The 26645-nt window shown below is 39.9% G+C and overlaps 1 protein-coding gene and 1 long non-coding RNA gene across 4 annotated transcripts in view; one reads left to right on the plus strand and one right to left on the minus strand.

The window, feature by feature from the left end:
- Positions 1–26645, minus strand: part of LOC147024106 (uncharacterized) — an 83769-nt gene that overhangs the window by 22392 nt on the left and 34732 nt on the right. The window contains exons 2-3 of one of the 2 annotated variants that reach the window (XR_015058871.1): positions 13375–13539; positions 5152–5448 (exon numbers count right to left, since the gene is read on the minus strand). This is a non-coding gene — a long non-coding RNA (uncharacterized LOC147024106). Of the gene's footprint in view, positions 1–5151; positions 5449–13374; positions 13540–26645 lie in introns of those variants that run through there. The other variant, XR_015058870.1, reaches the window with a different exon arrangement.
- The window catches only part of LOC147024107 (protein APOLTP-like), a 47889-nt gene that overhangs the window by 16350 nt on the left and 4894 nt on the right, over positions 1–26645 (plus strand). For both annotated transcript variants that reach the window (XM_085883688.1, XM_085883689.1), the window contains 3 exons: positions 5063–5130; positions 24210–24375; positions 24927–25067. In XM_085883688.1, coding sequence (XP_085739814.1) covers positions 5063–5130; positions 24210–24375; positions 24927–25067 — 375 coding nt within the window. The remainder of the gene's footprint in view (positions 1–5062; positions 5131–24209; positions 24376–24926; positions 25068–26645) is intronic.

A 26645-nucleotide genomic window follows, 5' to 3' on the forward strand; every position in this document is an offset into this window, starting at 1 on the left:
CATGTAGAAATGCAAAAAAAAAAAAATTCAAATATTTTTTCAAAATGGCCGCCATAGCGGCCATATTGGATTTTGGACCAAGTGCAAAATCTAATGGCATGATCCTTGGTCCATACCTAATCCCCCCACCAAGTTTCGTCGAAATCCGTCGGAGTTTTTCCGTAATACTGTTCACAAACAAACAAACAAACAGAAAGGGGTGAAAACAGTAACCTCCAATCTTCGATGGCGGAGGTTAATGAGAGAAAAGCAATGCATGGGAGGGAGAGTAGGCATCTTGTACCCTTTCCTTATTGATCTATAAATATTTTATATATGCTTTAAGAAAGATGATGTATGGGCTTGTGATTGCCAATGTGCAATAAAAGCTACAAACATGCTCCAACAGTTAATACTCGTATAAACAATTGTTAATCAAATTATTACACACTAACAGGGTACCCATCACTGATGGGTTAGTCAACATCTCACCTCAAATGAGCAACGTCTCACCTTAAATGAGTGTGTACTGGTAGAAATGGGAATTCAGTGTAAATATTGAGTGTGCAGATATCGCAATAGGTGGAGCTCGTAACCTCAACAACCTCATTCTATTCCACCAGTGAAGATTTCTTAATCCATGCTTTTTGTATCTCCGAAATACTGCTTGGGATTGAGAGTGATAGTACGAAAACCCTGCTGGGAAATGGATTTTGGTATATTTTGGGCCTACCGCCTGATGGAAGATCACCAGTTCTTTCCATGCCAATCTACCACTTCCAGGCAGGCACCTATCCCTCTCCACATCGCTTCTTCAGTCCCCAACCTATCCCCTCTCTCTATACTCCCCATAGCTTTGCTTTCGGCAATTTCCATTCGGTATTTCTCACAGCATTTCATTTTGGTTTCCCAGACAATGATCCATGGATCAGTCGTTTCAATTTCACTTTTCAAAATCAATTTTGCTTTGGGCTATCAGTTTCGATTCGCCATTGCAACTTGTGATGCGATTTGAATGGTGCACGAAAAATGTCGTGAAAAACGATTTGCGGGGCTGTTTGTTTTTTCAATTTTCTAAGGGGTCTAAAATGGCTTATGGGTTTTAAAAGGTCAAAAAGGGTCTGAAGGTCTGGTAGGTCAAAGGGATCTAAGGGGCATAAAGGGTCTCAGGTGTCCAATGTGTTTTAAGGGTTTTATAAAGTCTTATTAGGGTATAATGGGTCCAAGGGTCTTAAAGGGCCTAAAGGCCCAGTCACATCTTGACGTTTTAGCCAGCCTATGCCGATTTTTGGAAAATTTGTCTAAAACGCTGGTACACGTCGAATACGTTATGGGTAAGTTTTGATAACATTGAGAGCACGCTGAAAAACACTGCCATACGTCGTTGTACGTTGGCTTTAAACGTTGTACTTTTCAGTTGTCCTCAAATTTTCCATGCTTGAAATTTTAAGACTTATGCCAGCGTATGACTCACACGTTCCGCATAACGCTGGCCATTAGTTGTAGGCACGTCACGCGATCGTTGGCACACGTCGACACACATTACTTGTGAGTTACTCATAAGTCGAAACACGTCGAGGTAATGTTTAGCGTACCCGAAACTTATTTCTAACCTATGAGTTACGTGTTGTACTCACGTTACGTGATCGGTGACACACATCGACACACGTTACTTGTAAAGTGCTCATAAGTCGAAACACATTAAGGTAATGGTAAGCGTCAGTGTTCCAGACTCCCTGGTTTTTTTTTTTTTGTTTTTTTTTTCTTCCTTCCTTCGGAATGATGGTGATTTTACACTTCGATTTCTAGTCCGGTTATAATATAATATAATATAATTAATAGGCTGCCGCTCAACGATTTAAATCATAACGCACTGTACACTGAACACCGTCATACCGAAGAAAAAAAAAACCGGGAGTCTGGAACACTGACGCTAACCATTACCCTGACGTGTTTCGACTTTTGAGCACCTTACAAGTAACGTGTGTCGATGTGTGTCAACGATCGTATATCGTGCGTACAACTTATTCCCATCGCATGCGGAGCGTGTGTCATACGGCAAGTACGTCGTAAAATTTTCAACATGTTCAAAATTACAAGACGTACTCCACTTACTACGACGTATGATAGCGTACTTTAGCGTTCTCTTCACGCATACCAAACTTACCCATACCGTATTCGACGTGCGCCAGCGTTTTAGACGCATTTTTCAGAGGTCTGCATACGCTGGTAAGATCGCCAAGATGTGACTGCGATGTTGACACTTCCGTTTCTGCGGCGGTTATGATTTGAATCGTTGTGCGGCAGCCTTTTAATAGGCTACGCCACGAGTTCGTCGGCGATACATGCAGCGCGCTATGCATAAGTTAGACTATCGTTGGGCATAGGTTGTGAAGGCCGACAACAGGTTCAGCATTCGTTGGTATAAGTTATCTATAACACAACGAAACGTTCTGTGTCCGTTACTAATACGTTATGCATAAGACCAAGTCGTTTTGAATACGTCCGAATCTTAAAAAAAAACATCAAAAGTTCAACGTAAGCCAGCGTTTTACATACATTTTAATACGTTGCCATTGCTGGCTAAAACGTCAAGGTGTGACTGGGCCTTAAGGCAGTGATCTTCACTATTGTTTTAGAGGGGAGCCACTTTTGCCGATAAGACATCAGTGTGAGCCACCACACCACCTGCAGGACTCCGTAATGGCTGCTATTAGGCACCACCTCCACATACTCCTCTTCGTTGTGGTTAACTTGGGCTGCAAGTGGAATTATTTGAAAAGTGCAACCACATCATGATGTAGTTATGTGACTTTTATGCTTCGCATTGGAACACTCATTTTAAACCATTGAGTCGATTTAATCGCATTTTTGGCAGATTACAATGGAGCGTTTTCACATTTGTGTATTATTGGCCACACGTCAGGGGCCGCACTTTAAGACATCAGGGGCCGCCAGTGGCTCATTAGCCGTGCAATGAAGAACAAGGGCCTAAGGGGTCTAAAAGTGAAAGAGTAAAGGAGTCAAAAGTGTCCAAAGGGTCTTAAAAAGTCTATAGGTCTGAAAAAGTGTTGAAAGGGCCAAAGAAGGTGTACATGTCACAAATGGGTGTAAAGGGTGTAAATTTCTCAGGGATCTCAACAGTCTCAATGGCATAATGGGGCCTAAATGTGGTAAACGAGTGGTAATGGGCCAATGACCTCTTCATGACTGTTTAAAACTCCTATTCAGGTGCACCATGGTTAAAATCTGATCATATAAATTTTAGTTGTGATTAACATTGGGATCTTAAAGTAGTAAGGTCACAAACAAACAGCAAAAGACATTACCTTGTTATGAGATGGTTGTTGGAGGTTTATAATAACATTGTAAGAAATTAAGTATATTTCTGTGATCGTGATCAGAAACCATTAGAAAATCGAAAAAAAATTTAACGATTGTCAAGGTTAACGGTTCCACCCACTACGATATCTCCTCACTGAATTTTTAAGATGAATTCCCGTTTCTACCAATAATACACATTCCCAAAAATTGCTCGTTTGAGGTGAGACATCGACAATCAAATCATGATCAAAAATGAAATCACTATGTTAACTTGGTTCTTTTAAACTACAGTATCTATATTTGGATGTGTATATTGGGTGAAGTTAGCTGAGGTGATAACCTTTCTTTTTGCCAACCTCTTCTTTCACCCTCAATGAAGTTGTTAGTAGAGCAGTAAAATTACTTTTAAATCCTTGAATATGTTGTGTTTCTAGTATTTTCGGTTTTGGGATGATTAGCGCATTTGAGAGGCCACACGACTCCTTCACTGATCTTTCTGATCATGGTAACACCTTGACGAACACTTATTTTTTTCACATTTGATGTAATATTTGACAAACGGAGCTCACAACCTCACCAATTATATTAGTACCAATTATATCAGGTTGAAATCCGAAGAAAATTGGGCTTCTTATGAAGCATTGAAAAAATGAATCTACCTTCACGGTGATAGCGACATGTGGTAGCTTGTGTGTTTATAAGTTATGAACTGTGAGAAAATGACTGTTTACAACCTTTCGGTGCATTATGATAAAAATTGTGATCCTTTAAAGTTTTGTGGCGATTAACCTTGGGAGCTCTGTTTTTACCCCCATGGGGTCTTCCACCGCACGGGGTCTAAGCACCGCTCGTGTTCGCTCTTTTATTGTGTTCAGTTCATTTGAATGTCCATTTCTCCATTATTCGTGAACAGAATTCGATGAAAATTGACAGGCATGTACTCGACACATATGTGCAGGCAATAACTGAGCCCAAAGTGCTATTGCAGCCCTTTGGGCCAAGGAACGGCCCATTTTGTTAAAATTGTTATTTCTCGGTTATTAGTGGATGAAACCGAACCAAACTTGACAGGTATATTCTAGAGACCAGTTCGCAGGCACTAACTGAGCCCAAAGTGCGATCCCAGTCCTTTGGGCAGAGAAACGGCCCTTTCGGTCCATTTTCATAAAATTGCTATTTCTAGGTTATTTGTGAAAGAAACCGGACCAAATTTTACAGGTATATTCTAGAGGTCACTCTGCAGGCATTAACTGAGCCCAAAGTGGGATTATGGCCCTTTTGGCTGACAAACGGCCCTCTTGGCCCATTTTTAAAAAAAATGCTATTTCTCGTTTGTTCGTAAACGGAACCGAACCAAACTTGACAGTTATATTCTGGAGACCATTCCCCAGGCACTAACTGGGTTCAAAGTGCGATTCCGGCCCTTTGGGCTGAGAAACGGCCCTTTCGGCCGATTTAAAAAAAATTGATATTTAAAATTTTTTTTAATGCGCTGGGCGATGCCCAATGCAAAATTAAGTCGCAAATGATGATATGAAACAAGCCTCACTCTTGTGAGGTGTTATGGTTTATTTTTCTGATGCAATGAAAATCTTACCAAATTTCAAAACCATCTGTCATCCGTGCTATCGCTCACCTGAGAGTTGTACGAATAAACTCCTACGGGGTATGTTCGCAATTCGAACTTGTTTTTATTTTTTTTGTGCATTGCCATTGTCACCTTATTAAGGCTTTCTTTTTGTTCCCTTTCTTTTTCCAGTTACATAACAATACACTTCTGGCAGTGACATCATTGGGAGCTGAGAAAAGGAACTCAGAAAATTTCAGGTATGAATGACTAAGCTGACCACTGAAGAGATTTGTTCTATACTTTCGAGTCTGTTGTGAATTATCAATCGATATTGGTTCACGAAAAAATATTTTCATGAAAAAAAATATATTTTAAATGATCTTGTAGTGGACTTCCAGTGGCTTGAGATGATATACATTGGTTTTAAGTTTTGATAACATAATAGTTTAATTATGTAGGGTTAATGGGGGTAGAAAACATTGCAGGTAGGGATGTGGGATGACCTGAAATTGTGGTGCACTGCCGGCTTGAAGCCCCAGAGGGAAGAATATAATTGCATCGTCTTCGGAAGACAACTGCACAAACAGGAGAAAATAATAGCAAATGAGTGGAGGTGTGTGGAAACACTGGATTTTGAGAGATGAACCAGGTGGAGGCTTTTCACTAAGTTCTGAGTTAGTGTTGTTATCTTTTCACAAAGGTTTGAGTTGATCCTGTATCTGGCAACGTCCTACAAACTTTGCCTTTGACTTTCATTCAGTATCAACGAGATAGTTCAGAGAACATGATACCATACAGTGTTCAAATATATACAGGAGGACCTTGCCATTCACGGGGTTACATACTTGAAATTCTCTGTGAACTGCAAATCTGCAAACTTGGAGGGGGGTAATGGGGAAAATATGGTGAGGGACTTCAACTTCAAAATTTGTGCTTAACACCTCCTGCCCCAACCCCAAGAGACACACCCACAGTTACACTTTTACTGTGAGTTAACTTACACAACCAATTATGACAACTCCTCAACAAAAAAAATCTTCAGCCTATCCCTCCAAACTCTGTCCCATCTTTGCTCTCTCCAATCCAAAGTCCACACCTTTCCCCTCCCAGCCCTAAGTCATTGATTCCCTCCCCACACTCAATCCTTCAACCCCCCCCCCCCTCCACAGGTCCTCCCTCCAAAAATCCTCAATCCCTTTTCCCCTTCCAAACCTGTCTCTTCTTTACTCTCACCCTCCTCCCTCTCATAAAAGCAAACGGACATTCCCACGTCAAAACAGTGGAATATGTGATGTTTTCTGCTCCCCTATCATGCCATCACCGACTTCACAGAAACCCGTCCACACCGTCACCTGTTCAACTCTCAATTTGAGAAAATAGTCAGAAATGATAGCAAACTTGCGTAACCTCCAGCACCACAGTAAAAATGCTGCATGAGAGAAAAAGTAATTCTAAAGGTTTCTAAAGGACTCCTAAATTTGTGGCCATTGTCTAGAAATTGTGGGTGGAGTCAGGCGAGCTGTCCAACCAATGTGTGGAACTCACATGGACACGTGCACAGCTCCTTTTACAGTACAGATAAAATAAAGTATTATTTTCCTGTATTAAGAAAATGAAATATAATTTATTTTCTTATTGTTATTATTTTATATGCAGCCTGTGGATGCTGCTTGCATCATTTTCTGAAAGCGCAGCTATGCCACTGATGCCCACTGTTTCCAGTAAGCTGGCACTCATTTTGCTGACCTCGGAAGGATGACAGGCTGAGGCACCCAGTGTTAATTCTGCTTAAAATGTGTTGTAAAAAGCCCACCTGGTATTATTTAATGATATGACAGGGGCTCAAGCTCTAGAACCTAGGATCTTAAGCCAGACACCTTGACTGTTAAGCCAACACCTGGCTTACTTTTATGCATGAAGAACATAAAATAAAGTTTATTTTCTTAAATTATTAAGCCCAGGAAATATATCTTTCAAAATAATGTGATGGTGACAATAAAGAACGAGTTGATGGAGATGGTAGATATACCCATAATGGATTAATCTTCTTTTACGCAAAACACCTGCCACGCGCTCTAATGCTATATATGACGATATATTGCATGGTTCTTGGAAGTATTATGAAGGCAATTTGATTCATACAGTCTTAAAGTATATAACTCAATTTAAATATAGGTTGAAAGAGGCTTAAATACGTATAAATAAATAACAATTCCGGGTTTTGCTGCCATTTTCTCCAGTGCCTTTACAACACCCTCTGTAACGTGTTACATTAGTTATTCATATCTGTAGTTTGTGTCCATTATGACGTCCTTAAAGCAGTAAGTTTCCTCTTTGGAATGATTTTTAATTTCGTTTGACTGCCAGGCAGGCAGACAGAGAGATTAAAAAAAAATCTCACTCCTCTTTGCGCATGTACGATTGGAAGGAATTCTAAGTCATGGTACGTTAAGACAGACTCATCAGTTATCCATGTTCCGATTCCTGATCAAAATATACCACTTGATTCAAGTACATTGTTCCTCGATCACAAACTGATGATCATGAACTGATAAGACAGATGGACTTGAACTAATTGCTTAACCCTGCTTGTTGCTTTGTTTGCGCAGGGTAACTACTGGGCAAGAACATATCATTGGTTTGATTTCCTATACTTCATCGGAGGATGCATTCGCAATAATTTTATCCCAATTGCCTTGTTCATCACAACAAGTCTTAAAGTTGCCTTCATATAATAAAAATGTTGCTTTTGTCTCTTTATTTGGCAGTGTTGCCTTCACATCACTCAATATGTTGCTAACAGCTTCATGTACCAAATATTCGTCATTTATGTTTTTTTGTAGTGTGGGTGGAAAGGAGTTGGGGTGGGGGGAGGAGGCTTGAAGCTATTCTGTTTAGCCTTCATTTATTTAGCAAAGTTCCCAGAATTTTCTGACACTATTCGTTTAACTATTACATTGGACTTCTCATACGTTTTCAAGGGAAGGAAGATCGACAGAAACATGACTGCCATAATGATCATTCTTTTGACGTTGACAAGACGTCCTGTTTTTCTTCGTTGTAGTATATACAAGTTCTTCAGCCAAAATTGAGGTCCATATAGTGACACGTCTGTCGACAGGCAAATACAGAATTTTTTTTTCCTCTCACCTATTTTTCCACTTGTGGAAACATAATGTCCAATTTTGTTGAGTTGTGCAGAAACTTCAAACCGCCTTTTTCTCTAATTCCATCCTCCTGAGGTTACAAAGACTCACTCACTACTGGTTTGGAAGATTTTCCTATTTTCAAACAAACTGCCTTGCCCTTGCCACATGATGAACCTTTGACACTGTGGTGGAAAAGAAATCAATTTCCACAAGTTGGATCAGCATACAAAAGGAGAATCCTAAATTTCGTATAAACGGAGGAAGAACATTCAATGATTCACTAAAACATTCGAATGGACTTCACTGAAACAGAAGCCCAAAGCAATTCCTCTTATACACAATTTGACATTCCAAAGAATGGGAGGATGAGACATTCAGCAATTCAACCATGGGACAAGCTGATAAGCATTAGGCAAAATAACTCAAAACTGCAATAGGTATCCACTTTGGGTGGGAGGGAAAAATGACACTATCATGGCAAAAGTTTACAGTGTTATCAACCAGGTCACCCTGTTTCTATGCAGCAAACAAGACCTTTTTTCACAGTAAGATATTTCTTTTATCAATATGCAGGTCAAAAGACTTTTGGGGAATAGGGAAACATTACTGACAGCCAATTCGACTATCGTACAAAAATTGAATTTATAAAGTACCAGCAACAATTATAATTGAGAATACGTTAATATAATTATTTTTCTTCCACAACACAAATACTGTATTTCCCAATACAGAGCTTTGGGTTGTATCTGGATCAAATACAAATACCTTTGCACAGATCTATCATTAATGTCACACACATACTGGTGAATCAATGTCACATTTCAATTATTTATTGGCTGAACATTAAGCATAGCACACTCAGCCTTGCATAACAATGCATTCACTTTGATGGCATCATCTGACACATTTTCATACTCACCTTGAGAGTAAGTAGAGAAGTCCTTTCAAATAGTTGACCCAATTCCCCACCCTTTACTTGAAGTACTCATTTTATGCCGAGAGTTGGCTTCATGGTTAGGGTGGCAGGCTTGGGATCCCAAGATCCTGAGTTCAAATCCTGCTTGGCTGTTGAATTAATCCAAGGTGGGGTTGACTCAGTCTGTCATCCTTCCGAGGTTGGAAAAATGAGTACCAGCTTGCTGGTATCCTGTGTTGGAGTGGCGACCTGTCCAGGATTGTGCCCAACAGCTCAGGAGACTGCTTAGGCCTCGGTCACATTTGCCACGGCGGCCGTGGGGTCTCCAAAATCTACGGCCACTAGCAATTATACGGCGGCCGCAGTATTTCCACGGTCACACAATGTAGCAGTCACATATGTTTTTATTTTTCGGGGAGCCGCACGGCGTATTTCGGCCGAAGTCACATTTGCCACGGCAGCCGTGGGGTCTCCAAAATCTATGGCCACTAGCAATTATACGGTGGCCGCAGTATTTCCACGGTCACACAATGTAGCAGTCACATATGTTTTTATTTTTCGGGGAGCTGCATGGCGTATTTATAAATTGTGAAGACTGAAAACGTGGGGTTGTCGTATGGTCTTTGATTTGATGTCGCACGGTGACTTGAGGGCGTTCCTGCGGCGGCCATATAATTTTCAAGGCAGACGCAAGGTGCCCGCAAGGCGACTGCAGGGGCACCGCAGGGGGGCCCTAAGGCGAACGTGCGGCCAGACAGACGGTAACGAATGGGTTAATTTTTTTTTTTTTTTACCAGTTTTTTTTTTTTCGGCTTGTCGAATTGCTACGGCGAACGTAGAAATGAAAAAAGTTATAACTCCGCGTTATAATTCCACGGCGACCTTACGGCCTGTAAAATATAGCCATATGGCGTAGGGCCACCCTGAGGCCACCTAAGAAACTCTGCGGCCTCCGCATGTTTCTGTCAATTCAGAGGGCGTACGGCCACCGTATCCTCGCCATAGAGCAAATGTGACAGGCCTTCGGTCTTATAAATTGTGGAGACCGAAAACGTGGGGTTGCTGTACGGTCTTTGATTTGATGTCACACGGTGACCTCAAGGGGGCCCTGCAGCGGCCATATAATTTTCAAGGCAGACGCAAGGTAGCCTCAAGGTGCCCGCAAGGCGAACGTGCGGCCAGACGGACGGTAACGAATGGGTTAATTTTTTTTTTACCGTTTTTTTTTTCGGCTTGTCGAATTGCTACGGCGAACATAGAAATGAAAAAAGTTATAATTCCACGGCGACCTTACGACCTTTAAAATATAGCCAAACGGCGTAGGGCCACCCTGAGGCCACCGCAGAAACTCTGCGGCCGCTGCACGTTTCTGTCAATTCAGAGGGCGTACGGCCGCCATATCTTTGCCGTAGAGCAAATGTGACTTAGGCCTTAGGCAGCACCACTGCTCTGTACAGAGTATGGTCCCAATGAAAGAATGGATGGGTTGATTCAGCCTGCCATCCTTCTGAGGTCAGCAAAATGAGTACCATCTTGCTGGGATGATTGAACTATTCGAGTATCCTGCATTGGAGTGGTGATCCATCCACTACTGTGCCCAATAGCCCAGGAGACTGCTTTGGCAGCACCGACACTCTGTACAGAGTGTAGGCCCAATAGATAGATGGACTTGAAGCGATCTTTATGTTCATCATATGCTCCAGCTACAATATATTGCAGCTGAGGCAAAAGTTTCACGATGCATCTTGGGATTCCTGTTCTGTATTTCACTAGAAAACCATAATGTTTCCATTTCACCCACAAATATATGGTGATGACGATATTTGTTTTTTGGGGTTGCATCTCGATGAACCAGAGTGACACCTCATACCATTCTTCAAAAGGTACCGGTACTCAAAATTGTAACCAAAAGAGATTGGAAAGGTCTGCTTTGAAAAAGATATTGCATACCTGCTTCTCACACTGAGTTAGATGTGGCTGTAGCAGGTGAAGAGCTGAATGATTCATCCATCCTAAAATAATGAGATATAGTGCAGGTTGATAGGATGGTTCTACATTTGTCTGGGCTTTGTTCTCAGATTCAGAATAAGATCGTTCACATTGAAAAAAGGGAAATTTTAAGGTGTGATCTTGATGAGAAGTTGAGGATGATACAAAAGTTTGGAAATAATATATTTAATGTATTGTTTTGAAAAAAATTAAATGTGATCATTGCTTTAAAGTGATGAAATATAAAACACCATTCTTGGAAGACAAAAAATATATATAATCTAAATTTTTGGAGTACTGTATATTCTTAACCAAATGGAAAATGTGTTAATAAGCCCAACAATATTGAATATTTTATATAAAGAGGGTAATTCAACATGGAAAAATATTGATGGTTGTAACATTTTGTTGCTGCCCTTTGTATTGTTTCAAACTCAGGTATTTCCCTGTTTACCTCGAGGATTCTGCCTGAATGTGAATTTCTCTGCCTGAATTTCTGGCATAGTTTTCAAACCACAGTCCACTAAACTTCAGCAGGTCCCATCTCGCAGCAAATATGATTTAGCTCAATTTTGGAAGTATGCATCTATATATATCTGACAATATTTTAGATAAAGAGGGTAATTCACAATTTAAAATGTCAAACTTTTACTCACATAATAAAGTTAACTCTGACAATGTTCTGTCTTGTATTTGAAACATTGTGCTTCTTTTATCCCATGCACTTCAGTTTAGAATTATTTTTTTCAAATTACCTGTACTTCAAAGTTGAACAGCTGGAGCTCTTGGATCCTTTGGTTTGCTTTTGTTTATCCAATTTGCTTTATCAACATCAAGCTAACTGACTGCATCATCAATTCAGAAGTACATTAGCTTGCAAAAGTATTCACCCCTCTCCAAAGTTTTCACATTTTGATGCCACCTTATATTAATATATGAAGTCTTCACAAACGACTCCAAAGTGATAAAACTGAAAATGCAGATAAAATGTGAATAAGTTAATTATCAGAGAAAAATCAGATGATTCTCAGTTGCACAAGTTTTCAAACCCTTCACCTAATTAACCGTAAATCATTTCAGGAGCAAATTATTTGTTTAAAAAGTTACAAAACAAGTGTAATAGGTTTCACCTGTCTGCATTCATTCATTAAACTTAAAAATTAAACTGCTCCATTTATATGAGGAGTTTTAAGGTGCAACTCACTTGGTCAACTGACAAGGCACACACGAAGACCAAGCTTTCTAAAGAAGGCACACATAAAGTGGTGGAGAAGCACCGTTCAGGAGAGAGTTAGAAGAAGAATTCAAAGTCACTCATTATCCCTTTGAGTGTGGTGAAATTCATCATTACAAAGTGGACGACGTATCATACCACCCAGATTCCACCCCAACCAGGTCGCCCATTCAAACTCAGCAGCCGGGCAAGCGGGAAACTGGTTCGTGATGTCACTTTCAATGCAACAATGACTGAAAGATATGCAAGACTCTATGTCCAAGATTGGGGTCAGTGTTCATCAATCAACAATATCCAGTTCCCTTCACAAAGCTGGCCTCTGGAGAGGCGTTTGGAAAGAAGCCATTCCTGAATAAGACACATCTAAAAGCTCGTATGTAGTTTGTGAAAAAGCATCTTTATGATACTGTCGACATGTGGAGAAAGGTTTTGTATTCAAACGAGGGAAAATTAAACATTTTGGTGTAAATTCAAAGCGTCACTTCTGGCGCAAACCCAACACTACACATCACCCAGTCGACGCCATCCCTACTTGCAAGCAAGGTGGTGGCAGCATCATGTTGTGAGATTACTTTCTATTAGCAGGGTTTGGCAAGCCTATCAGGATGGAACTGACAATAGATGGTGAATGCTTGATGAGAACATGCTTGAATTAGCCATTAATCTGTAAATGGAGAGGAGATTCATTTTACAACAAGATAATGAGCTGAATCACAAAGCTGAAGCGACATTGGAATGGTTGAATAAGAAGAAAATAATTGTTCTTGAGTGGCCCAGTCAAAGTCCTGACGTGAACACAATTGAACATTTATGGTGAGGCTTGAAGATTGCAGTTCATCGACGATCCCCATCAAACCTGACAGAACTGGAGCACTTTTCATGTGAAAAATGGGTGAAGATTTCACCATCTCACTGTGCCAAGCTGGTAGAGACCTATCCAAAAAGACTCAGAGCAGTAATTGCTTCAAAAGGTTCTTCCACCAAGTACTGACCAAAGGGGCTGAATGCATTTGCAACCAGTGAATTTTGATTTGTACATGCTTTTTGCAGGTATTCCTGATATGTAACCTCCTTCAACTATTAGAGTGTTTGGTTTGATCTCTTCAGTTATAAATAAAAAATATCAGGGGATGGGTTTAAAAATATTGTCGTGTCCAGGGGGTTAGGCCAACTATCCTGACCCAATTGTTATGGAGGGGTGGTTAACACTGACCTGGATGGATAGTTGAATGATTTTCTTTGGAGGCGAGTAGCCGAGTTCCTTGGAGATTAAGGTGCGTACAGGACGGGAGGCGGTGAAGCACATTCCAGAAGCGTTCACATGGACGGAGGACAAGGGTTTATACTCGAACCCACAATGAATGCAGATACAAGCAATCTGTAATAAATAAGGCTTTAGTGTATATAAATCTAATATTTATAATGGAAATAAATCAAAGTGTAATAATAAAAATAAATCAAAGGATGAAGTAATGTAACGTGAGGTAAACTCGAGTTAATTTTGAGATGCCTCCACATAGATACATAAACAGACAAGGGAAAGATAAAATAAAAGGAAATCCCTCCCTTTACTCAGGCACTAATCTCCGTGTCCAGAAGTGACGTTTTAGGAGCCTGGTGCCGTCGAACCGTGTTGCCAGCGTGTGGGAAACCGCACCCAAAATGGCGCCAGGCCGCAATCTGGGCGGGAAACATACGTGGTAATTTGCGTGGGTGGTCCTCTTTCGTTAAGGGCCCACAAACCTTTGTACTGTTTCTTCTCATGAACTAATGTGCAGACACCACTCCTTTCTTACACCAAGTCCGCTCGCAACGATGGGCCACCCAAGCCTCAGGGCAACGCTTGCCGGTTGTTGTTGTTAAAGCGTCGTTCCTTTTTAGAGCCGGCTTTGTAAATGCAAAAATGTAGGAAAAGGGGGGGCTATCACATATTGAGAGAAATTAGTCTTAATCCCTACCTCATGAACACAGCACTGCCCCCTGTGCAGTGACATGTAACAATCTTAAGCTGACAGTTTTCCCAACATAAATTACAATGAGATGTCTCTTGATCATCCATGGACCATGCTCACCTATACAATCCTACTTTTGTTATAAAATTCCTCCATTTACCCCACAAACATAACAATTTCAAATGCCTTGAATATCCCTTGGAGCACAGTCAAGACAATCATTAACAAGTGGAAGGCATATGATACCACTAAGACCCTGCCTAGATCAGGCTGTCCCTCCAAACTGGATGAGCAAGCAAGGAAAAGACTGATCAGAGAGGCCACCAAGAGGCCAATGGCAACTTTGAAAGAGCGACATGCCTTTATGGAAAAGACTGGTCACTGTGTCAACAATATCCCAAGCACTCCACAAGTCTGGCCTGTGTGGTAGGGTGGCAAAAAGGAAGCCATTACTCAAAAAAGGAAGCCATTACTCATTGAGTCCTGTTTAAGGTCTGCAAAAAACACTTTGGAGATTCTGAAGCCATGTGGCAAAAAGTTTTGTGGTCTGATGAAACCAAGATGGAACTTTCTGACCTAAATGCAAAACGTTACATTTGGCGCAAACCCAACCCAACACAACACATCACCGAAAGAACACCATCCCGACTGTGAAGCATGGTGGTGATAGCATCATGTTATGCAGATGTTTCTCATCAGGAGGGACTGTAGTACTTGTCAAGATAGAAAGTAAAATGGATGGAGCAAAATACAGAAAAATCCTGGAGGAAAACCTGCTGCCCTCTGCAAGAAAGCTGAAACTAGGACGGAAGTTCACCTTTCAGCATGACAACGATCCGACACACACAGACAAAGCTACACTGGAGTGGTTAAGGAACAAAAAGATAAACGTCCTTGAGTGGCCCAGTCAGAGCCCGACCTAAATCGAATCGAAAATCTGTGACATGACTTCAAGAGTTCCGTCCATCAACACTCCCCATCAATCTGGGCTGAGCTTGAACAGTTCTGTCCAGAAGAATGGGCAAATATTGCCCAATCAAGGTGTGCAAAGTTGGTAGATACCTATATCAACATAATCACAGCTGTAATTGCTGTCAAAGGTGCTTCCACCAAGTATTAAATCAGGAAGGTGGACACTTATCCAAGCAAGATATTCTAGTTTTGTATTTATAATTGATTTTCTGATATTTGTAGAATTTGTTTTTCATTTGGAAGTTGTGAGTTACGATGTGTAAATAAAGGTGGAAAAAGGCTGAATTAATGCAATTTAATTCCAGGCTACAAGGTAACAAAAAGTACAAATTTTGAAAGGGTTGAAAACTTTCGAAAAGCACTGTACATCTATTCAAGCCTTGTATTACTTGCTTCAATTGGCTAAGGTCACCCCTGCATGGTGAGGATATAGATGCATGAGATACAGTGAATGTTGATTGGGATGGTTCTACATTCATCTGGGCTTTGTTCTCAGATTCAGAACAAGATCGCTCACATTGAAAAAAGGGAAATTTTAAGGTGTGATCTTGATGAGAAGTTAAGGATGATACAAATGTTTGGAAATAATATATTTAATGTATTGTTTTGAAAAAAATTTAGTGTGATCGTTGTTCTAAAGTGATGAAATAAAAAAACACCATTCTTGGAAGACAAAAAAATATATAATCTATATTTTTGAAGTACTGTATATTCTTAACCAAATTGGAAATGTGTTAATAAGCTCAACAATAATCAATACTTTATATGAAGAGGGTAATTCACCATGGAAAACTATTGATGGTTGTAACATTTTGTTGCTGCTCTTTGTATTGTTTCAAACTCAGGTATTTCCCTGTTTACCTCGAGGATTCTGCCTGAATGTGAATTCCTCTGCCTGAATTTCTGGCATAGTTTTCAAACCACAGTCCACTAAACTTCAGCAGGTCCCATCTCGCAGCAAATATGACTTAGCTCTATTTTGGAAGTATGCATCTACAAATCGAACAATATTTTACATAAAGAGGGTAATTCACAATTTAAAATGTCAAACTTTTACTCACATAATAGAGATAACTCGAATAATGTTCTGTCTTGTATTTGAAATATAATGCTTCTTTTATCCAATGCACTTCAGTTTAGAGCAGTTTTTTTTAATTTCCTGTTCTTCAAAGTTGAACAGCTGGAGCTCTTAAATCCTTTGATTTGCTTTTGTTTATCCAATTTGCTTTATCAGCATCAAGCCAGCTGACTGCATCATCAATTCAGAAGTACAGTGGCTTGCAAAAGTATTCACCCCTCTCCAAAGTTTTCACATTTTGATGCGTCTTAATATATAAAGTAATATATGCGTTTTCACACCCCTTAATATATAAAGTCTTCACAAACGACTCCAAAGTGATAAAGCTGAAAAATGCAGATAAAGTGTGAATAAGTTAATTATCAGAGAAAAATCAGATGATTCTCAGTTGCACAAGTTTTCAAACCCTTCACTTAATTAACCGTAAATCACTCCAGGAGCAAATTATTTGTTTAAAAAGTTACAAAACAAGTGTAATAGGTTTCACCTGTCTGTATTCATTGATTTAACTTAGAAATTAAACTCCCCCACTTGTATGAGGAGTTTTAAGGTGCAACTCACTTTGTCAACTAACAAGGCACACATTAAGACCAAGCTTTCCAAAGAAGGCACACATAAAGTGGTGGAGAAGCACTGTTCAGGAGAGAGTTTGAAGAAGATTTCAAAGTCACTCATTATCCCTTTGAATGCGGTGAAATCCATCATTACAAAGTGGACGACATATCATACCACCCAGACTCCACCCCAACCAGGTCGCCCATTCAAACTCAGCAGCCGGGCAAGCGGGAAACTGGTTCGGGATGTCACTTTAAATCCAAAAATGACTGAAAGATCTGCAAGGCTCTATGTCCAAGATGGGGGTCAGTGTTCATCAATCAACAATATCGAGTTCTCTTCACAAAGCTGGCCTCTATGGACAGGAGTTTAGAAAGAAGCCATTACTGAAAAAGACGCATCTAAAAGCTTGTATGCAGTTTGTGAGAAAGCATCTTTATGATACTGTCTGCATGTGGAGAAAGGTTTTGTATTCAAACGAGGCAAAAATTAAACATTTTGGTCGAAATTCAAAGCGTCACTTCTGGTGCAAACCTAACACTACACATCACCCAGTCAACACCATCCCTACTTGCAAGCAAGGTGGTAGCAGCATCATGTTGTGGGACTACTTTCTATTAGCAGGGTTTGGCAAGCTTATCAGGATGAAAGTGACAATGGATGGTGAATCCTTGATGAGAACATGCTTCAATTAGCCATGAATCTGTAAATGGAGAGGAGATTCATTTTGCAACAGGACAATGAGCTGATGCACAAAGCGAAAGCGACACTGGAGTGGTTGAATAAGAAGAAAATAATTGTTCTTGAGTGGCCCAGTCAAAGTCCTGACATGAACACAATTGAACATTTATGGTGAAGCTTGAAGATTGCAGTTCATCGACGATCCCCATCAAACCTGACAGAACTAGAGCACTTTTCACGTGAAGAATGGGTGAAGATTTCACCATCTCACTGTGCCAAGCTGGTAGAGACCTATCCAAAAAGAATCAGAGCAGTCATTGCTGCAAAAGGTTCTTCCACCAAGTACTGACCAAAGGGGCTGAATGCATTTGCAACCAGTGAATTTTGATTTGTACATGCTTTTTGCAGGTATTCCTGATATGTAACCTCCTTCTACTATAAGTGTTTTGTTTGATCTCTTCAGGTAAAATTAATAAAGTTAATTTGGAAAAATTGTTTCTGCATGATTAATAATTATTCATCTAAATGTGGCATTATTCACCTTTGGGGGTTAATACTTTTGGAGTCCACAGTACTTCTGCGTTTCCTTCATAACTAATATTGTAATATGCTGTCATAAAGAATAGTATCATGTACATGCCCTGCCAGGGCTCGGGTTGGCACCCAATAGGCAGCACACCGGCGACCCAGGGATCATGTGAATGGCCAATTAATACACTAAATAGCACATCCTTATAACAAATGTTTCTTTGGTTTACCTTAGGCATCCTCTAAAGGCATGATAATTCTCAAATGAAACCATCCCCTTAATTTGATTTCCCACTCCAGAGAAAGCCCTGATGAATTGAAACATTTGAGTGCAGCAAGATGTGAGGTAAGTGAGACATGTGGTCTGGATAAAAGAAGGGATTTATTTTTACAGGACAGCACATAAGTGGAACGATTGTCAGGATAACAGACCGACAGATACAGTATTCACCAAATTTAGACAAGAGATGACCTAAAACACACACACACACACACACACACACACACACACACACACACACACACACACACACACACACACACACACACACACACACACACACACACACACACACACACACACACACACACACTCCATTCACATGGATGTGAGCTGACTTTTGCAGGATAACATGCCCTTGACTGTGGACAGGTCACAGTTTGGCATGCAGTTGAGTGTCTTCTTCCTCCAACATTGGCGAGAATCAGGCACAGTGAGTAAGGTGAGGGTGAGCAGATACTGTGCAGCCATGAAGTGCCCAGTGAGAAAGAGTGAGATGGAGACCTGCTTTGGATTTTGTAATTCCCTAGTGTGATCCCCTGTGCTTGGGGGGAAAGCTAGCCCACTCCATCGCGGTTGCCATTTGCACTACTCGACACCACTCAGTACCGGCCAATCACGTCTGCCATGGATGCACCCCCCCCCCCAGTGGTGGCCGCAAAGCATCCTAGCGCAGGGCCAATCGAAGCCCTGCATACATGTGCGGTTCTCCACCAATTGTTCGCATGTACAAGAGCTGTCGTAGAGCCAATTGCACGCCCCCTTCGGGCCGCCTGGTCGCAGAGGCTCCGTTATACCGTCGTGACACCTTTATCCAGCCGAGATCTGAACTGGTTTCAGATGAGGGGGAACAATAACACCTGACAGGATATTCTTAACCTCTCTAAGCACTAAATTGGACAATACCATCTCCCGAGCAGTGGTACAAACAACTTCACACTGAACATTGACCTTAACACAGGAAAATGGTACTAAATCCTTACCGCAAATGCAATCAATCAATCAATCAATCAAGCTAATCAAGTAAATGATGCTAAAGCCTTAATTCTATATTTGACCTCTCTCCCCCTCCTCAACCCCTCCCCCAATGAATGTAACATTAGGTTGTTTCTTTCCTTGTGGTGAAAGCAATAATAACATCATCTCAAAAATAATTTCCTGCAGAATGTAAAATTAAGCATTGTAGCTTATGGAAAGAAGACGAAAATTGAAATGTGTTTGAAGTCACAATAGCTATATAAAAAGTAGTCATGAAGAATTTTGCTTCCTGCAGCAATTTATTTTTTTGCAGTCAGACGTAGGTTGAAAGCAGAAGAATAGCTCAAAGGGAGCATTTTAGTACTGAAGCTTTCTTCTAACTTTGATTTGTAATAAAATGGAATTACAACCATGTGTATTAATAAAATTTCAAAAATACTTTCATAATCAACTACAATGGCACTCTGTGGAGCACGTACCTCTGCCAGGCTGAACGGTTTATGTTTTGTATGCCACCGAGAGGTCGGATCTGGATCCGGACCTGAGCCCAAATGGAATTGGCTTGTTCTCATCATCAACCAACTCAGTCACCTCGTTTTGCAATAATTCATCCACAACTTTTTGAGATAACATGCTATATATCGTTTTTAGCCCCATCTCTCAATGGTGAAGAATCACTTGAAAAATTATCGTAACGGAATCCGGATTCGGATCTTCATCAAAATCGAATCAATTAGTATTTTTCACACTCCAAACCTGTTCACCAAGTTTCATCCAAATCCGTCCACAACTTTTTGAGATATCATGCAATCTCATTTTTAGCCCCATCTCTCAATGGTGAAGAATCAGTTAAAAATTAAATAATCCTCGGATGCAAATGTGGATTCAGATCTTCATCAAAATTGAATTAATTCTTCCTAGTGGCACTCCCAAACCTGTCCAGCAAATTTTGTGTGAATCCGTCAACAACTTTTTGAGATATCCTGCTATACATCATTTTTGGCCCGATCTCTCAATGGTAAAGAATCACTTAAAAAAAATTTCAGATCCGGATCTGGATTCGGATCTTCACCAAAATTTAGCGTTTCTGTCCTTGGCCAGTTACACACACACACACACACACACACACACACACACACACACACACACACACACACACACACACACACACACACACACACACACACACACACACACACACACACACACACACACACACACACACACACACACACACACTTCAAAACGATTGATTGAAAACTGTGGCCAAAAATCGTGTGACAAACAGGCAAACACTACAGACCAACATCTTGGCAAAAAAATGTTTTCACCAAGTTGCAAATGGACCCAAATACAATACCCTCTCCTCTGGCGAGGGTAATAAACCTCTACCATACACCAATACAAAACTCGAGAGTTCATAGAACACCTTACCACACAGTGTTAAAATAATAATTTGATGGAAATAAAAGAGATTGTAAAGGTCATATACAGTGTATATATATATATATATATATATATATATATATATATATATATATATATATATATATATATATATATATATATATATATATACATATATATACACTCAATTTCCGAAGTTTACTGCCGTTGATGTATTGGCTATTAAACCACTCTCTCTAACATGTTCCATTAGTTCTTTGTGCCTGTTGTTTGTGTCCTTTATGACGTCCTTGAAAACAGTAAGTTTCCTGTTGGTAATGATTTTCATTTTTGGTTGATTTCCAGCCAGGCAGACAGAGTAAAAAGAAATATTATCTCACTCCACTCTCCGCATGTGTGATTGAGATGAATTCAGAGCCAATTTATGGTAAAATGGCAGATTTGTCTTCTTATTGATGTTAAAAATATAACTTTCGATTTAAATAAGCTGTTTCTCGATCATAAACTGATCAGACAGACAAACGGATGGACGGACATGAATCAACTGCTTAACTCCACTTTTGCATGCACAGGGTAATAATTAGAATGAGGTGTTATCTTTTTTTGCAGTAGATTGTACATCAATCTGAGCAGTTTCAAATATTATTTCTGTGTAAAATTTTTATGACACTGTTTACTTGGACAGAGCCATCACCTGTTTGTCCTGTTCACACAATAGTGATTGATTGTGCAACAGTTTAACTGAATTGCTCAGACTTGTTCTCATTATACCTTCGGAATGCTATCATTGCATGTAAATACATTTTGGAGAGTCTCATGTCGCGCTGGACACACCTTTGGAGAGTATTGCATACCTGTTCGGTTGAGTTTTCTCAGACTGTTAGCTCCAAATTAATCCAGGCAATATTTACAATGCACTCTTTTGATAAATAATTTTTCACATTTGGAGGATTTGAGTGGAATATTCAGCAAAAGACGTTTCTTCATGACACGCATCCATGTTGATGATAGCAGCATGTCCAGAATCACAACATCAACACCTTTGGCTTTTTCTTGGGGAGAAATTTGTTTATTTTTATGTTGATTTTTGTATTTCTCTTTTTTCCTCAGCATGCAAAATCTGGTTTGATTGTCTTCCATGAAATGTGCCTTCCAAAATTATGACGGGGATGGCAGAAAGCTTTTGTTTTCACGACAACAGAATTGGTATAATCCTCTATCATGCTTCAACTGGTCGACACATTATCATTTTCCTCATCATCAGAGGTTGTACGCACATGAAATGGAAGAATCTTGTTTGGCCCCAAGCTCTCTTATTATTCTTTATATGTTTATTTTGGATTTGCATGATCCAAAGAAACTGGTCATGTTGGTTACTCTTTGTCATACACACAAGGGGCATTAAGTAGCGAACAAAAGGTGGCACTTCCTCAATGTCTGTCAACTGAGGCACAATACACTTCACTGTTGGAGATATGGTCATGCCAACTGATGTTGAACATTCAATACAGGAGCTGCGCACCTTCAAATTATTTCCTCAAACTTCCAGGTGACCCACAAGGTCTTTCAAAGTAGGCCTTGAAGAATCTGATATCTGGAAATTGTATCTTGATAGAAACAGATCTTTTCCAATTTCCTTGCAAGCAGAACAGACTTTCCTTCATTCAATGTCTTCAAAATTGTGATTCCACGACTCAGAGATTAGAGAGAGATCAGAGAGTGGGAGAGAAATTATCTGTAATTTCACCATTGACTGTGGCAAGAAAAGTGACAACACATGATGGTATCGCCGGCACCCAGAGTGCTCTGTGGGAAGTTGCATCACTTCCTCACAGGTGACCGGCTGTTTTTGTCTGATGTCATGTCCTGTGTTGACTAATGTTTGTCTGCATGTGTAAGCATTAGTTACAGTATGTAACAGCTCTAACACCAGCCTCCAACCTTATAAAATAAAAATAAGGACATGAAGACGATGTCCAGACGGATACTCTTCGATTTTATACCCTTCATGATTCAACTTGGTGTGTGAAACGGTTGACTTCTTTCTGAAATGATTCTGGTTCCAGCGAAGGAAGGAATTGATGTGCTTTATGGAGCCTGTTCAGCAGCATCGTATTGTAATGTTTTACAGCGATTCTTGTCAGGCTGATGCTATGGTAGTTGGAACACTGTGATGAATCTCCCTTCTTTGGCAGGACCCTTGCATTGGTACAGCAACTTTCTCCATCTTGGTTTTCTTGAGATCATTAACATTTTGATTTCTTCCTTCCACTGATGTCATTGATCATTTTCCATGTCATGCGAGTTTATTGAGAATCAGACAAGCCGGATCAATGAAGTATTATCTTCAAGTCGAGCCTTTTTAAAGTGATCTAATCAACGATTTGTGAGGCTTAATTTTGGGATTATGCTGCTGCCCCTTTTGACTCCTATTGAAGCTTTATCCTGGCTCATTCGACTCACAGATATTGTGGATATGTTTGCAGTTTCTCTTTGATCTTTGTTTGCAGGATGGTCTTGGCTGCGTCAAGATTAGAGGCATATAGAACCTCATATTGCTCCTATGTTGTCAGCCATTCAGGACTTTGCAAAATGGGGTCAAAGTATTTTTAGGTTTCCTTTGGCTGGTTGGAAAAGGAAATTAACATTGGAAAATTCACATTGGAAATTGGAAAATTAAATTAACTTTTGGCTTTATTGATTGAACATGCTTTTTCTAAAATGGATGAATTTGTTTTGTCGATGAACATCGTAAAGGCACGGTGTAGAATGCATTTTATGATTTATTTGAGGGAGGTTTGTATTTTCTTCACAAATTAATTTATTATCGTTCTGTCAAGGCTGGAATGTGTTGTTGATGTTTTATCATCCAGGTGTTGATAGTCACAGCAAATGTGACCGTAAAATGAAGCAAAAGGATGGGCCACTGGTTGTGTCTGGGCATGCCTGATCTTTCACTATTGCAGACTTGAACAGCATAAAGTAATTCTCATGTGATGACACTCAAAGTAAATGACTGCACAGAACTATTCGTTTTTGCTTCAAAGTTTTAATTCTGCATACTTATGCATATGGCTTGTGTGTGCAATTTTTCTTTTCTTTTATCGTAGAGGTATTTTCAAAATGCAGTACGTGTACTTGTAGATGTGTGTGAATATTTGTTTATAGTTCCGTGCATATAATTTCTGAACTGCACTGAGCCAAAGTATTCTGCAAATCAGCATTTCGACTTCAGCATGTCATCACTCAGTGGGCAAATGGCACTCAATCGCAGCTTCTGCCCATGAGTGGCTATCTACAGCGTCAAAGACAGGACCTCCAATGGCCTAATGTCAGGTTGGTGATAACCAGCTGAGTGATGACATGTAAAATGAGTAATAACCAATCCATGAATGCACTTCTGTCAATGACGTGCAAGAGAAACGACCTTTATCTCGAGTCTCATGGAGAGAGAGGCAGAGGGAAGGGGGGATATTGGAGGAGTGGTGGAGAGGGAGTGGAGGAGATCTCAAAATAAAATTGATTAATACACTTAGAATTAAACATTTTCTTTTTTACAACTGAGATATTTGATTAATATGATGACTGAAAGATGTATTGTTGTTTAATTTCTGCAGCGATGCTCTGGAACGCTTTCCCCTGCACTTCTCATTCCAAGATGGAGTTGTTTCATATCTTTGCCCCTTGATGGATGAGCCTTTTTGGGTGCTGAACGTGAAACGTGGATTGCTGAGTGCATTGCAGAACTCTCTGCCTGTCACAGGACAGGAGAAGCTAGAGGAGGTCAACTTTACCACACAGTGAAATATACCTTCATATAACCCTACTACTTACAGATAGACTCCGATGTGAATCTCGTGCCAAATGTGTTGATTGAAATGGATCATAAATCACATTTTATGAATGGAGAATGTATTGAAATAATGGTAGAAGAGTTGATGTTGATTAGTGTCCCGGTTGAGTAGGGGGAAAGTTTCTCAGCAGAAATTACGAAGATAGCTCAAGCGTGTTGCATTTTTATTGCAGAAGTGACAGACCTGGCTTGTCGATGAACATTTTATTTACCCTTGTTTGTGTGGATTGTTGGCTTGCATGTATTTACAAGTATTGCAAAAGAAGTATGGAGAACGTTAGGAGATTGTAGAGTGGATGGGTGGTTTAAATTCATAATTGAAGTTGCAAAAGGGCCTATAATGGAAGAAAGTACAATTACATACTTTTTCTACTATAACATCAATTTATAATTAAACATTAATATTATGATTGAAAGTAATTATTCAACAACCACTATGAAGCATTCCTTGTGAAAAGAAAAGCTGATGTGATTCCCGCAGGTCGATATTTCTGGTGTTTGCCCAACCGTTTATCAGAAGAAAGGGGATTCACTTTTAAAGATGAAAGACTTGGAGAACTGTTCATCCAGAGCTTTCCCCAACACATTTCTGCAGATGACCTCGCTACAAGACGCAAAATCTGTAAGCCATTGCTTGATAAGGGAAGCATATGCAGGACAAGGCATTGTTTTGGTTTTGATAGTTAAAAAATAAAAAGCGCTTTTTTGTTTAGACAAAGCTATTCACCTATTTTGGATCAATTATCTCTTAAAGTTACTACATGTTGAACTTGATCCCTCTTTTCTTGCTGATCTGCTTCTGTCTCTGGCTCCTACATTGCCCAACCACTAACATCTTGAAAATACTGTAATTGCACATTTGCTTGTGATACTTTATATTCTTTTGATCATGAAACACAAATTCTCTCTGAAAATAAATAGCTAAAGTTAGAAGTTGAATAAGCTACATGCGAACATCCATAAATCTTATTTTTTGATTTTGTAAAAAAAAAAAAAAAAAAATATATTCATGAATGCTCTCGTTTCGAATAATCCGTTTTTAACTTTAGTTTTTCATTATCAGAAAGAACTCGTTTCATGGTCAAAGGAATATTGTCTGGGAGCCATGGTGTTGAACCTAGTTTTGCCGGGTTAAGTTTTTTTTTTCTCCGCTGATTCTTGCAGCTTGGGGCCTCTTCTTGCAGCCTCTTCAAAATACAGGGGGGTGCCCGGCGATATCCCCTGAGGATTTTTTGATATTAACCCCTTTATGCCCGAAGCGCCAAAATCCAAGAAAAATAGGAATTTATGAGATTTCATGCAAAATACTCATATCAACTGCATCAAATTTGCTTTCTCCAATGTTTATTCTTATGGAGGTCATGTACAATGTATTTGATTCCAAATTTATGAATATTAACCCTTTTAGGCCATGGCAGCAAAATACACTTTTGATTAGAAATTTGGAGTACATGATGCAATGATACAAGATTACATGTGATACAACATTACATACAATGAAACGATGATACAATGATTCGGAGTACATGATGCAATATGCTCCTGAAGAAAATGTAATATTCACGTGCTGTACGAATAAACAATGATTAGTTCTAATCGGAATACATATGACAGGTATATTAATTGTGAATTTCAATACATATCGATTAAGTGTGACATCAGCATCGTCAACACACAGGCAGGTGTGAAGGGCAAATCCTGCTGATGATGGTCTCGTTCAGCCTATTTGGATCTTGAGCATCCTCTGCTGAAACATACACAGAACATTGTGTATGGCAAACGATTCACTTCACAGCTGCACTTCTTGGAGTTAGAAGGGCTTTCACTCTTGCAGCCACACCTGATCATCTCCAAAATGTAGTTTGGGGCAAGTTTGGCACCTCCAGTAGATGGGTTGGGCTCAGTGACCTGTTGCATGTGTGTTTTCTCCATCCAAATTCATCCGGGTTCAATGCCTGCAGCAGATTTACATTGAGATTTCACTGCAAGATTGCTTGAAAGTGGGCCCTCTTAACATTCTCATTGAATACTTCATTCGTTGGCAGTAGAACAGCTAGGTTTGGAGCAGACGTATGTCCTTTCCCATTCTTTGTCCCCCAGAGAAGTACCCTCGTGTGTGACATGTCTGTGCTCTCCTTTATGCCATAACAGGCTGAGATGAAGGCAGTGGCTTGGTCGAGGACTTGCTGGAACAGTGCAT

The sequence above is a fragment of the Eptatretus burgeri genome, chromosome 6, assembly GCF_056783735.1.
Source record: "Eptatretus burgeri isolate ZD-2024b chromosome 6, Ebu_testis_v1, whole genome shotgun sequence".
In the NCBI taxonomy this organism is placed as follows: domain Eukaryota; kingdom Metazoa; phylum Chordata; class Myxini; order Myxiniformes; family Myxinidae; genus Eptatretus; species Eptatretus burgeri.